General features: G+C 40.8%; 2 protein-coding genes across 9 annotated transcripts in view; one reads left to right on the forward strand and one right to left on the reverse strand.

The window, feature by feature from the left end:
• The window catches only part of PACRG (parkin coregulated), a 547,563-nt gene extending 541,203 nt beyond the window's left edge, over positions 1 to 6,360 (reverse strand). The window contains exon 1 of one of the 2 annotated variants that reach the window (XM_025294972.2): positions 5,949 to 6,360. In XM_025294972.2, coding sequence (XP_025150757.1) covers positions 5,949 to 6,104 — 156 coding nt within the window. In that variant the 5' untranslated portion in view covers positions 6,105 to 6,360. The remainder of the gene's footprint in view (positions 1 to 5,948) is intronic. The other variant, XM_025294973.3, reaches the window with a different exon arrangement.
• A 196-nt stretch (positions 6,361 to 6,556) lies between these two features.
• The window catches only part of PRKN (parkin RBR E3 ubiquitin protein ligase), a 1,206,600-nt gene continuing 1,200,715 nt past the window's right edge, over positions 6,557 to 12,441 (forward strand). For all 7 annotated transcript variants that reach the window (XM_044924574.2, XM_044924575.2, XM_044924576.2 and 4 more), the window contains exon 1: positions 6,557 to 6,690. In XM_044924574.2, coding sequence (XP_044780509.2) covers positions 6,684 to 6,690 — 7 coding nt within the window. In that variant the 5' untranslated portion in view covers positions 6,557 to 6,683. The remainder of the gene's footprint in view (positions 6,691 to 12,441) is intronic.

The raw sequence follows: 12,441 nt of genomic DNA on the forward strand, positions 1-12,441 counted from the left end.
CAGGAGAAATATCAATAACCTCAGATATGCGGATGACACCACCCTTATGGCAGAAAGTGAAGAAGAACTAAAGAGCCTCTTGATGAAAGTGAAAGGGGAGAGTAAAAAAGTTGGCTTAAAGCTCAACATTCAGAAAACTAAGATCACGGCATCCAGTCCCATCACTTCATGGCAGATAGATGGGAAAACAGTGGCTGACTTTATTTTTCTGAGCTCCAAAATCACTGCAGATGGTGATTGCAGCCATGAAATTAAAAGACTCTTACTCCTTGGAAGGAAAGATATGAGCAACCTAGACAGCATATTAAAAAGCAGAGATATAACTTTGCCATCAAAGGTCCGTCGAGTCAAGGCTATGGTTTTTCCTGTGGTCATGTATGAATGTGAGAGTTGGACTATAAAGAAAGCTGAGCGCTGAAGAATTGATGCTTTTGAACTGTGGTGTTGGAGAAGACTCTTTCGAGTCCCTTGGACTGCAAGGAGATCCAACCAGTCCATCCTAAAGGAGATCAGCCCTGGGTGTTCATCGGAAGAACTGATATTGAAGCTGAAACTCCAATACTTTGGCTACCTGATGCGAAGAGCTGACTCATTTGAAAAGACCGTGATGCTGGGAAAGATTGAGGGCAGGAGGAGAAGGGGACAACAGAGGATGAGATGGTTGGATGGCATCACCAACTCGATGGACATGGGTTTGGGTAGACTCTGGGAGTTGGTGATGGACAGGGAGGCCTGGCGTGCTGCGGTTCATGGGGTTGCAAAGAGTTGGACACGACTGAGCGACTAAACTGAACTGAACTTGAGATTCCCTTGGACAGCAAGGAGATCAAACCAGTCTAATGCTAAAGGAAATCAATTCTGAATATTCATTGGAAGGACTGATGCGGAAGCTGAAGCTCCAATAGCTTGACCACCTGATGCAAAGAGCTGACTCATTAGAAAAGACCCTGATGCTGAGAAAGATTGAAGGCAAGAGGAGAAGGGGGAGACAGAGTAGAGATGGTTGGGTGGCATCACTGACTCAGTGGACAAATGTTTGCACAAACCCAGGTAGATAGTGAAGGACAGGGTAGCGTGGTGTGCTGCAGTCCATGGGGTCTCAAAGAGTTGGACATGACTTAGTGAGTGAACGACCCCAATGTTCATAGCTGAATTATTTACAGTTACCAAGATATGGAAGCAACCTAATTGTCCATCAATAGATGAACGGATTTTAAAAATGTGGTAGTATATACAAGAGATTACTATTTTGTTTAGTCATGTCTGACTCTTGCAACTTTATGAACTATAGAGCCCACCAGACTCCTCTGTGCATGGAATTCTCCAGGCAAGAACACCGGAGTAGGTTGCCATTTCTTTCCCCAGGGGATTGTCCCAACCCAGGGACTGAACCCGCCTCTCCTGCACTGGCAGGCAGACTCTTTACCACTGAGCCATCAGAAGAGCCCACAATAGACTATTACTCAGCCATAAAAAAAGGATGAAATTTTGCCACTTGAAACAGCATGGATGGATCAGGAACATATTATGCTTAGCAAAATCAGCCAGACAGACAAAGACAAATACTGTCTGTTATCACATGGAATATTGTCTGTTACACATGGACTATAAGATATAAAACAAGCTAGCGAATAAAAAAAAGAAACTGACTCACAGATATGGAGAACAAACCAGTCATTACCAGCGGGGAGAAGGAAGGGGAGAATGAGCAAGATAGAGGTAGGTGATTGAGAGTCACAGCTACTATGGATAAAGTAAGTAAGCTACACGGGCTTACTGTAGAGCACGGGGAATACAGCCAATATTTTACAATAGTTGTAAATGAAGTATGCTGCGGTTCAGTTGTTGTGTTCGACTCTTTGAGGCCCCATGGACTGTAGCATGCCAGTATAATCTTTAAAAATTGTGAACCACTGTGTTGTACATCTGGAACTTATATAAAATGGTACATCAACTATACCTCAATTAAAAAATACTAGAATTTTCCTAGTAGCACTATTTGTAAAAGTCTTAACCTAGAAGTCACAGAGATATTCATCAACAAACAAATGGATCCATACATAATGTTATACTCCCCCATGAAAATAATATAAAGAAATGAATAGGAAGGATCTATGATCATACACAGTAACGTGGGTGGATTTCACAACAGTGATCCCACACCCCAGGCACAGAACAACTACACGCTGTAGGATTCTTTGAATAGATGCACAGATCTGTTGACAGCAGTTGGGATAAGATTAACCTGGGATGCATTTGGGCCGCTAAGCCACTGGAAAGGTCCTGAAGGGGTTCTGTGGTGTTGGTAAGGCTTCTTGATCTGGGTTCTGGCTACACCAGTATGTTTGGTTTAGTATTTATCACGTGATGTGTGTGCATTTTCCACTTGCATGTTATGCATCTACCAAAGCCAATAAAAAAGTGATCAAGAGAGGACTGGCCTGAGTTAGAAAAATCTAGAATTACAGCATTCATTCTTTGAATTCATTCATTCTGCCATTTAAGAGATGACTCACAGCAACAAAAAATTAAATTGTCAGGTTTATATGCTAAATGGAAAGAAAAAAGGTCTTCTCTGTCTCCTCATAGGATTGCTAGGAAAGCAAAATATAATAGAGATGTCTAGCCCTATTACATATTATAGCATGCACAAAGCCACTATGATTAATATACATATAGCAGTGACAGATCATTCAAATTAAACAGGAAGATTTTTATATATATATAAAATTCAGTTTAACTACAAGTGAAAGTTAACGTAAACAACTGCTGATCAATTTGGAAAAATAAAATAAATTTATACCTTGCTTCTTAAACCAAAATGAATTAAGATGAAGCAAAGCTTTAAAATAAAACATTGAAATTATAAGAGAACTAGTGAAAAAAAAAGTTAAAAATGTCCCCATTATTTAACTAGGAGAAACCTTTACTCTTGAGACCCCATGTATTGTAGCCTGCCAGGCTCCTCTATCCGTGGGATTTCCCAGGCAAAAATACTGGAGTGGGTTGCTGTTTCCTTCTCCAGGGGATCTTCCCAACCCAGGACTCCTGCATTGCAGGCAGACTCTTTCCCCACTGAACCACCAGGGAAGCCTCCTTTACTAAGCCAAGTCACTTATACATTTCACAATGGACATGTATAATGTTAATAAGAAGCTAATTAAAAATGGCATTCTGTGATCTAACCCTATTCTATGGGTTTAATTTCATCTCCCACTATTCTTATTTGCTTCCACCAAATTAAATTGCAACTCTTCCCTGTCTTGATTTTGCTTATGTTGTTCCCTTTGTTCTAACGCCCTTCTCCCTACATATCTACACACTCACATCCCTTCTAACGCCCTTCTCCCTACACATCTACACACTCACATACCTTCAGTCCTTAGGTAACAAATGATCACTGACTGCACCACACACTGTTTTATGTGCTTTACATGTTTTATGCCATTTTAATTATCCATTCATGTTCATTATTGTTTTGTAAATAATTCTGCATTCACATATATAGATTATAACTGTTTAAGCATTTGGGCTTGCACAGCCCACATGATCATATCTATCTATGATCAAGCTTGTATTGCTGAAGCACCTTCAAAGTACACTGGAAGTCTCCATATACCTCCTTAGGATACAGTTCTGTAAATCTTCTGTGGAAGTGCTCTGGAGTGAAGGCTTATTTAATTAGTGAGTACTGGAAAAAGGGAACTGATGGCAAGTCCTAACACTAGAAAAGTGATTTCTGGGTTGGCTTGTGGAACAAGGAGTTGGATTCACGAAAAGCTATGGATCAGTGTGTTATTTTCTGAACAGAAATAAACCTTAAGAAAGAAGGGTGTTTTGACTATATGCTTCCCAGGTGACTCAGTGGTAAAGAATCCACCTGCCAATGCAGGAGATGCAGGTTCAATCCCTGGGTTGGGAAGATTCCCTGGCCTAGGAAATGGCAATCCACTCTAGTATCCTTGCCTGGGAAATCCCAATAGACTATATAATGCAAAGGGGCTTATACTGCTGACATTTCAACAGAAATGTTGAAATGTAAATATTGGATATGAAGAGGAAAGGTTTTATTTCTTGCACCATTGAAGTTAGGATATATAAAGTGTCTTTCTTTTGTTAAGACCTGTCCATTGTTGTTAGTGGTGGATTTCCTTGGAGTTTTAAGGACTGGGGCTTTGTTTTGCTGATCACAAATCCCCAGAACTGTGCTTTGCAAGATCTTAGGTTTAGAAACAAACAAAATTATCATTGATTGAATGAATGGATGGATGGATGGACAATATTTTCATCTAACAATTATGATTCCCACTAAATGAAGTGAAAGAATGACGCATCCTCTTTAGAAGATCCCCGAGGAGACATTATTATTACACTAAGGGATTTTCCTTAAGTATATGGAGACAAGAAGATAATGTACCTCAAATAAGTTGTTTATAATTAAGGCTGCTTCATAATCAGTTTTTTGTGTTGTTGTTTGAGTCTTGTTACATTTGACAATACTGAAATATTTGATTTTCCAGAATCATGACTTTAGGTGAAAGGCTATGTTTCTAAAAAATAAACACGATTATACATATACTTTTTCTAAAAAAAAAGAATCTGACCAATTTTGTACATGTCTTTGAAGAAACATAACATTGGGAAAATCATTAAAATTATATATACTGAGTAGAAGGAAAAAAAAGAAATAATTAGCTTGAATGTTATGGTATTCTGTGTTGCTGATAAACTAATCATCTTGGCTCCGATGATCACCTATTTACAAGATATACTCACAGTTACAACAAGTAGAAAGTTTTAGTCTATTTCTGGGAATAATTATCGCAATGCAACTGACACACATTCCAATAATCAGAATTTCATTTTGTGTAGCAATGTGGAAATCTGGCCTCTGGGTCTAAAGGTGATCTATTTCATTTGCATATTTTAAGGATGTAGTTTAGGAATAATGTATTAAGTTTGCAACATTTATGTGAAACAAATAATGTGACACTGGAAAGCGAGGCTCTTCATTCAACATATGAGTTGCTACACAATAAGTCAGATCCTCCCAGGGTGTAAATTACACAAATTTGAAAGCTGCATTTATTATTGAATATATCACTCTCAGCCAGGTGCTTAGTCAGTAGTAAAACCTGGTGTAGCACACATTTAAGGCTTTTTTTTTTTAACTGTCATGCATATACTGAAACCCTCCATGTGCAGTTTAAACTTTTCCCCCCTAATAGTATTGAGAATAATGGATTTTTATTACCACAAAACAATAGAAATGAAATATGAATTGTATTAATAGTTAGAAGTACTTGCATCAAATTTTGGAAATTTTAAAATTAAAAGTTTAAAAGATCTATTTGGAAACAGACTTCTTATTAAGTTGCTTCTCAGTACTCTAACATGCATTTTTGTGAGAATCTTCTTAGAAAAAATGCTAGGATATTCTTATAATGTCTAGGTTGAATTGATAAAATTTCTTACTGTTAATGAGTTTAGGTTCCCAGCTGTACATCAGAAATGTTAAATTTTGCAAGGGAGTTCATGATTTCTAAGCCCTCTCCTTCTATTAAGGCGCTTTTCTGAGTGAGGCTAGTTTAGGAATCAATAAATAAAGGGGATCTTTCTTTGTGTATATAGCTGAAGGATAAATTCAGGTGGTCTAGAGTTATTCTAAGGTGCTAGTTATTCTAAGCACCTTCCTAATAACCCTGAGTTATTAGGAAGGTGCTTAGAAACGGGCACAGTACATCAGTTGCCCGAGACCCCTTCTTAACATCCTAGTCTGGACCTCCACACCCTGTTGGGTACCGTCTGCTACTGGCCGAATAAATTGCCATTTTGGGCGAAGACCACCCAGGACATGGGCTCAGAATCCATCCTAGGGCCAGCCAGTCTCTGCAACTTGGGGTCCCCTGACTGGGAGCGAGTGCATTCGATTCGGGAAGATCACTTACGACTGAGTTTTTCATCATGGCTTTGACTGTGAAGCCCTCAGAAACCAGGGAGTGAGGCTGGTGCACCGGGAGCGGCTGCTGTGCCAGGAGCTTGGTCCTCGTCGGCAGCTTGGCTGGGCATTTGTTTAAGCTCAGGGTCTCTTTTTCTGCCACCATCTTCCTAGAAAATGTCTTGTTCTCATACAACGTGTAGTAAAAGAGTCAGTGAGATTTATGGATGTGAGGAAGTCGGGGGAAAAAAATGGAAAAAGGCGCGTTAATGGTAGAAATTCAACCCCTTCGTAGCAGTGGTCGAGCCAGATGTTTGGCAGCTCCTAGGTGCCGGGAGTTGAGGGGAGGGGAGGGGCGGGAAGAGGGCAGGGCCGAGGCCAGAGCTGCCACAAGCTTCCAAAGGTAACCCTCCCGGTTGCTAAGCGACGCGTCAACACTGAGGCTGGATGGCCCCGCCTCCCGGTGACGTACACATTTCCTGGGCCTCAGGCCGGAAGGGCGGGCGACGGGTGGCGACCGACCCGAGGCAGTACTTAACGAGTGAAAACTACGACTCCCAGAAGGCTGCGGGCGGCACGCCGTTCGCGCGTGCGCGTTCCGAGGGCCGGGCGCCGGGGGGAAGAGGGGGAGGGGCGCCCCAAGCGATTTAACCCTGGAGCGCCGCTCGTGTGAGGCGCAGGTGGGCGCCCGGGTGCGAGTGGGACTCTGCTCGCCTGGCGGGCCGCGTCCGCCTGCCCAGTGGCCATGATAGGTACGTGGGTACCTGCCAGGTACAGCGTCTCTGCGCCGCGCCGCCCCGCCCGGCGGGGACCCCCCCACTCCGGGTGCCCGCTGTCAGTGGCGGGTGGCGGTGTCCGCGCTCCCCTCAGCCTGCGCCGCCGGCTCCCCGAGAAGACGTGTGTGTCTCTGTCCCAAGCCCCGCCCGCGCCCGCCTTGCCAGGCTTCCCCCCGGAGACGCCTTCGCCAGGGGGGTGCCCTTGAGGAGAAGGCTGCGTCCTGCGGGCCCTGGGCGAGCGCACCGCCCGCTCCAGCGCGGGCGTCCGTGGGGAAGCTCTTCTTCCCGCGCCAACTCGGGGCGCCTTGGGGGGCTGTCTTCCCGCTGAGGACGGAGGGGACCCACGCTGTCCGGGGAACTCGTTAAGGGAAACCCTAGCGAAGCGCTAAACTCTTGGTAGACCGGTGCCTGGTGATGGTGCTTGAGGTCAAAAGAAATTCCCGCAGGTGGATTTGAACTTCTTTCGCTCTTGAATTTTTGTCTTCTAGATAATCTCTTTGGAGGTCTGAGATGAAAGAATAATTAATAGTGAATGATAGCAAGGAGTAAAACTTCCAGCATAATGAATTTACGATTCATTATGCAAAAATATATATGTATATATATGTATACAGAATGACCTAGCTGCATTTTTGTGAATAAAGCTTTGGAGGTGGCTGTTAGAATTGCTTGTAAACACTGTAGTGAAGAAGACTGGAAAAGTCCCCCTTTTCCAGGATTGTTAAGCCAAAAATTAAAGGTTTATCTCTGAAAATTAGTGGAAATGTACGGTGTGATTACAAAACATTACTCCTTGGGGATTTTATTATGACAGATTTCCTCTAGACTGTGTGTTAATTGGTTTGGTGAATTTTGGGGGGGGTAGGGGGAGTTACTCTTGACTGGGTGCGGCTTAAAGCACTTGTGATCGCCTCAAGTGCATGTGAAGTCACCTGTAGTTGATCCAAGAAGATGGAAGGTGATTTTTAAAAAGTATGTAAGTTTTTACATACTGATAAACTCTTCTTACATCAGTTATTTATTAGACTAATGTTAAAATCGGAAACGTTCTATCCAACACTAGGAGGACTATGCCTGCTAACTGACACCGTTTGCAACAGTGTAAAACCTAAGGATGTTGTCCAGTTTTTCCTGCTTTTCTAACATGATGTGGTTTCTGATGAATGGGTTATCTAATTAAGAAAAATATATAAGTTTTTGTGAATATTTTGAGCCTTTTTAGGTGACAATTACACAAGATTCATTTTCTAACACAAATCTAAACTGAATTAGAAAAATATGAAAATTTCCAAAATTCATGCTGTCCATATTTTACAGGGAAAAAATAGTCTACACCTTGTCTTAAAGACAGTTGTATGGATTTTAATTCAACATAATCTGATACATGGATAATTCTAAAAGAAATAAATTTACAGTAAACCTATATAGGGGCTTCCCCAGTGGTACTAGTGGTAAAGAACCCGACTCTCTGTGCAGGAGGAGATATGAGAGACACAGGTTCTATCCGTGGCTTGGGAAGGTCTCCTGGAGGAGGGCATGGAAACTCACTCCAGTATTCATGGCTGGAGAATCCCATGGACAAAGGAGCCTGGTGGGCTACAGTCCATATGGTTGCAAAGAGTTGGATACGACTGCAGCAACCTAGCACCCACACATGCAAAGCTATGTAAAGGCAAGAATTTAAGATCTAAAAGCCATCAGTTAATTCTGACTTGTTCTCTAACAGATGATTATATAAATAATTTTGTTTGAACTATATTTAGGCAGTTTAGTTTGGGGTTTAGGGACACAGGAAGGAAGAGTATTATCTTTAGATCTGATGATTAGACATTTATTCATAACTGGTAGTGCCATGGAGACTATAAGGTGGTGTTCTAAAAGTGTTGTTTCTCATACTCCAGCTATTGTTTTACACAGTGCAAATAAGTATAACATAAATAATTAAATCCATGTACTCTCCTGAGAAAAATACTTCACGTGTTAAAACCATGTGGATAATGTACAATATATTATGCTGTACAGCTACTCAACTAGTTGCATTGCCTAATTCTGTCAGTGGGTATATTGTAATAAAAATCTTAATTGCCAATTTTGGACTTGGTTATGTTGAATAATGCCAAAGGTAAGTGAAAGTGGGAGCAATTGAAGGAAGGTCTTGGAGTGATGAGTTTCCCATTTCTGATTAAACTTTGGAGCCAGGAAAGGCATTATAGTCTATATCCAGTGATATACGGAAGATTAAAAATATACACTAATATATATATATGGGGATGATTTTATTTTTTGTTTAAAGACATGTGTGCTACTCAGGTGGCGCTAGTGGTAAACAACCTGCCTGCCAATGCAGGAGACGTAAGAGATGCGGGCTCCATCCCTGGGTCAGGAAGAATCCCTGGAGGAGGATATGGGGGTGCGTGGGGGACCCCACAGCAATTGATTTTCTCACTACCAATAAAATTATCTTCCTTTACCTTCTCAAAACTCAAGATTCTTTCTTGTCACAGAGACTGTTTCAAAAGTACTACATGCCCCAGTTAGATTATTACTAATATGTTTAATGCCCTGACTCAGATAGCTACAGAAACAACTTAAGTAGGTGAAAAATTATTATTTTTTGAGAAATATGGAGAGGACTTTAAAATAATATAAACCAGAATAAAAAGCTTAAGAAAATTCAACTAAGAATAAAATATAAATTTTGGCATTTCTCTTAAAATTATATTTCACCCTTTTAAAATTAACAATGTTTTGTGTTTAAAACTGAGTTTTAATAGTGACATTTGTGGTATCCTATATGTATGTTGTGGTGAACTAAATTTAGGTATTTCAGTAGTATCAGATGTATTCATGTACACCCAGTACAGGAGTGTGTGCGTGCTAAGTCACTTCAGTCCTATCTGACTCTTTGCAGCCCCCTGGACTGTAGCCCTCCAGGCTCCTCTGTCCATGGGATTCTCCAGGCAGGAATACTGGAGTCAATTGCCCTGCTGTTCTCCAGGGGATCTTCCTGACCCAGGGTTTGAATCCAGGTCTCCTTGGATCCTGCATTGCAGGTGGATTCTTTACCACTGAGCCACCAGGGAAGCCCTAAAGTACATGGAAATACATATATATAATTATGTTGCCAATATTGAAATTCAAACTCAATGTCTTAAAAATGATTTTTAGTGATCTAAAAAAAAATAATTCAAACCTTTTTTGTACTTTGTTTAACTTAACATCTCTTAGAAAACTTATGAATCTGCGTGTGCAGATCGACCCTACAGTTATTCCTGTCTAGTATTTAATGGATGTACATAAATTATGTAGATAGTCTCCAATAAATGAGCATACAGTAGGTTTACAGATAGTTGCTATCATTAGGAGTGTTTGTGTCCATATGACTTTATTTGCATATGTAAGCTTATATGTAAAGTAAAAATATTACAATCTCTGAGTGGATTTTCTAGTTAAAAGGTTTGTAGAGGGACTTCCCTGGTGGTCCAGTGGCTAAGACTCTGCATTCCCAGTGCAGGGGGCCTGGGTTCCATCCTTGGTCAAGGAACTAAATCTCACACGCGGTATGCCTCAGTGAAGACCAAGGATCCCACGTGCCACACTGAAACCCAGCACAGCCAAATAAATAAGTACATATTTAAAAAAGAAAGATTCGTAGATTTTGAATTTTGCTAGGTATTTCCAAATTGTTTAAAAGAAATCACCATGTTTTACACTTCTGTCCACCATAGCAAGGCAGCAAAGAGCTATCCTACTCCTGTGAACTGGAGAAATGACAAAAAGACACCCTCCCCAGAACCGACCCAGCTTTCCAAAGCTGGAGAAATGACACAAAGACACCCTCCTCTGAACCGACCCAGCTTTCCACAGCGCCTGCTGGGTTTGCCGTCTCTCGCGGCCTCGCCCCCGCCCTGAACTTCCTGCCTTTAAGCACGGAGTGCCCAGCTGTCCTCGTGTCCCTGCCCCACCAACAGCGTCTGTGCGTGCCCACGTTCCCCCCGTGTAGCGTAAAATATCATCGCCTTTCTGATAGTTGAGAAACAATATACTTTAATTTTTCAAATGAATTTAAGAAGAAAACCCCTTCACTTCTCACTTTATCGTGCTTTATTTCCATGAAAGCAGATTCAGTAAATCTACTGTGTGCCCAGTACTGTTCTGGGTGCCAGGGATACATGAGTTAACAAAAAAACAGGAAAAAAGCCATCATGGATGTACGGTCTAACTGTACTGTTTGGCCACAAGTCTGCATATTAGTTTTAAAGCTTGTATGTGGTGAATTTTAAAACCTCAGAATTTATATTTCAGTTAAATATACTGTGTATTGTCTCTTGCTCTGCCATTTCAATAATTTTAGATGAGAAGCAACCCTACATCTCAGTCCCCAAAGTAGGCTGAAAGCTGTTGATGATGATGTACAATTGTGTCACAAAAAAAGTTCTCCATTTTTGCATAGATTTCTTGTAATTATGTACAGTTCTTCTTTGGTTCCAAAGACTCCAAAATGATGACTCTGTGCCCTTTTCAACTTTGGAACTATTTCTAAGGGTTTTTTGAAGTCTGCATTTTTTTTTTTTTTTTTTTTTTGTGAAAACTCCTGGCTTCATTGCTTGAAAATGATTCAGTGAAAGCACTTTGTATTAAGATATGCAAATCCATTTCTACCTCCAAACCTCTTTGAAAATTCAGAAAAAAAAGTTCTTACTTGATAGTGTTTCATATTCATGAAAACCATTTCAGTGCAGAATACTTTATTCTGTTAGTTTTTATTTTTTTGATCAATGGAAATTGTTTCTTACCTGCTGTTTCTTCAGCTGTTAATTGTGGCCCATTGCTTATATAGTGTTTCTGTTTTAATTTGAATTTAATGAGCTCATTTTAAATGCTTCTTTGTAGTAATCTGAATGGCTTCTCTCTTAAGTTTTGTGATATTAAAGACATTGATTTATGTTGCAGCTCACCTTCCAGGCTTATTTACTTATATGCTTGGCCCATGTATTGAGACCACCTTAGGACATTTGTATTTTTAAGAGTATTGATGAGTTCTTGATGATTTATCGAGTTGACTCTTGCTGTAAGGTTTGAATAGGGTTCCCCGTAAAGGATAACATTAGAGACCTTAGCATCAGAGAGAGAAAAATCTCTATATACAGTATATACAAACCTTCCCTGTCCCTTAAACCCCCACCCTTATCAAATTAGGAGAGGAAAATAGTAGTGATTAGTAAACTAATATTAGTGTTCCAGTTGAAACATGTTCTTTATTTATCCCTGTAATTGATGAATGCGCCAGTTATCCCTACAATTAAATGTTTTTTGAAGTTTCAATGTGTAAATAACATCACCTGAGATGAACCCCTCTGCAACTATATAGTCATTTTTTAAGCTTATTGTTCAGAGTAGATTCGTTTTCCAGAACATGGGAAGAAAGGAAAGAGACACCCGAGATTCACCTTGTTATTAATAATGTGGAGAAAGAGGACGAGGTTTGGGATGTGTGTGTTTCTGAGGAAGACCTTGGCTTTTATCATCCATTTGTACTCCCCCTTGTCTCTCCCCTCATTTTCTTCTTCCCCACGTTCTTTGATTCTGTCAGAGCTCACAGAAGCAGCTGCTGTCTGACTAATTAAAGAGGTGAGCTCTTTCCTTGCTTGCCTCTGGGCTTTCCACAGGGCTTGGCTGGTTATACAAGTGTTCCTGAGGGTTGTGTCAGGAATTGTGTGACTAAAG

Source organism: Bubalus bubalis, chromosome 10, assembly GCF_019923935.1.
Source record: "Bubalus bubalis isolate 160015118507 breed Murrah chromosome 10, NDDB_SH_1, whole genome shotgun sequence".
Taxonomy (NCBI): Eukaryota; Metazoa; Chordata; class Mammalia; order Artiodactyla; family Bovidae; genus Bubalus; species Bubalus bubalis.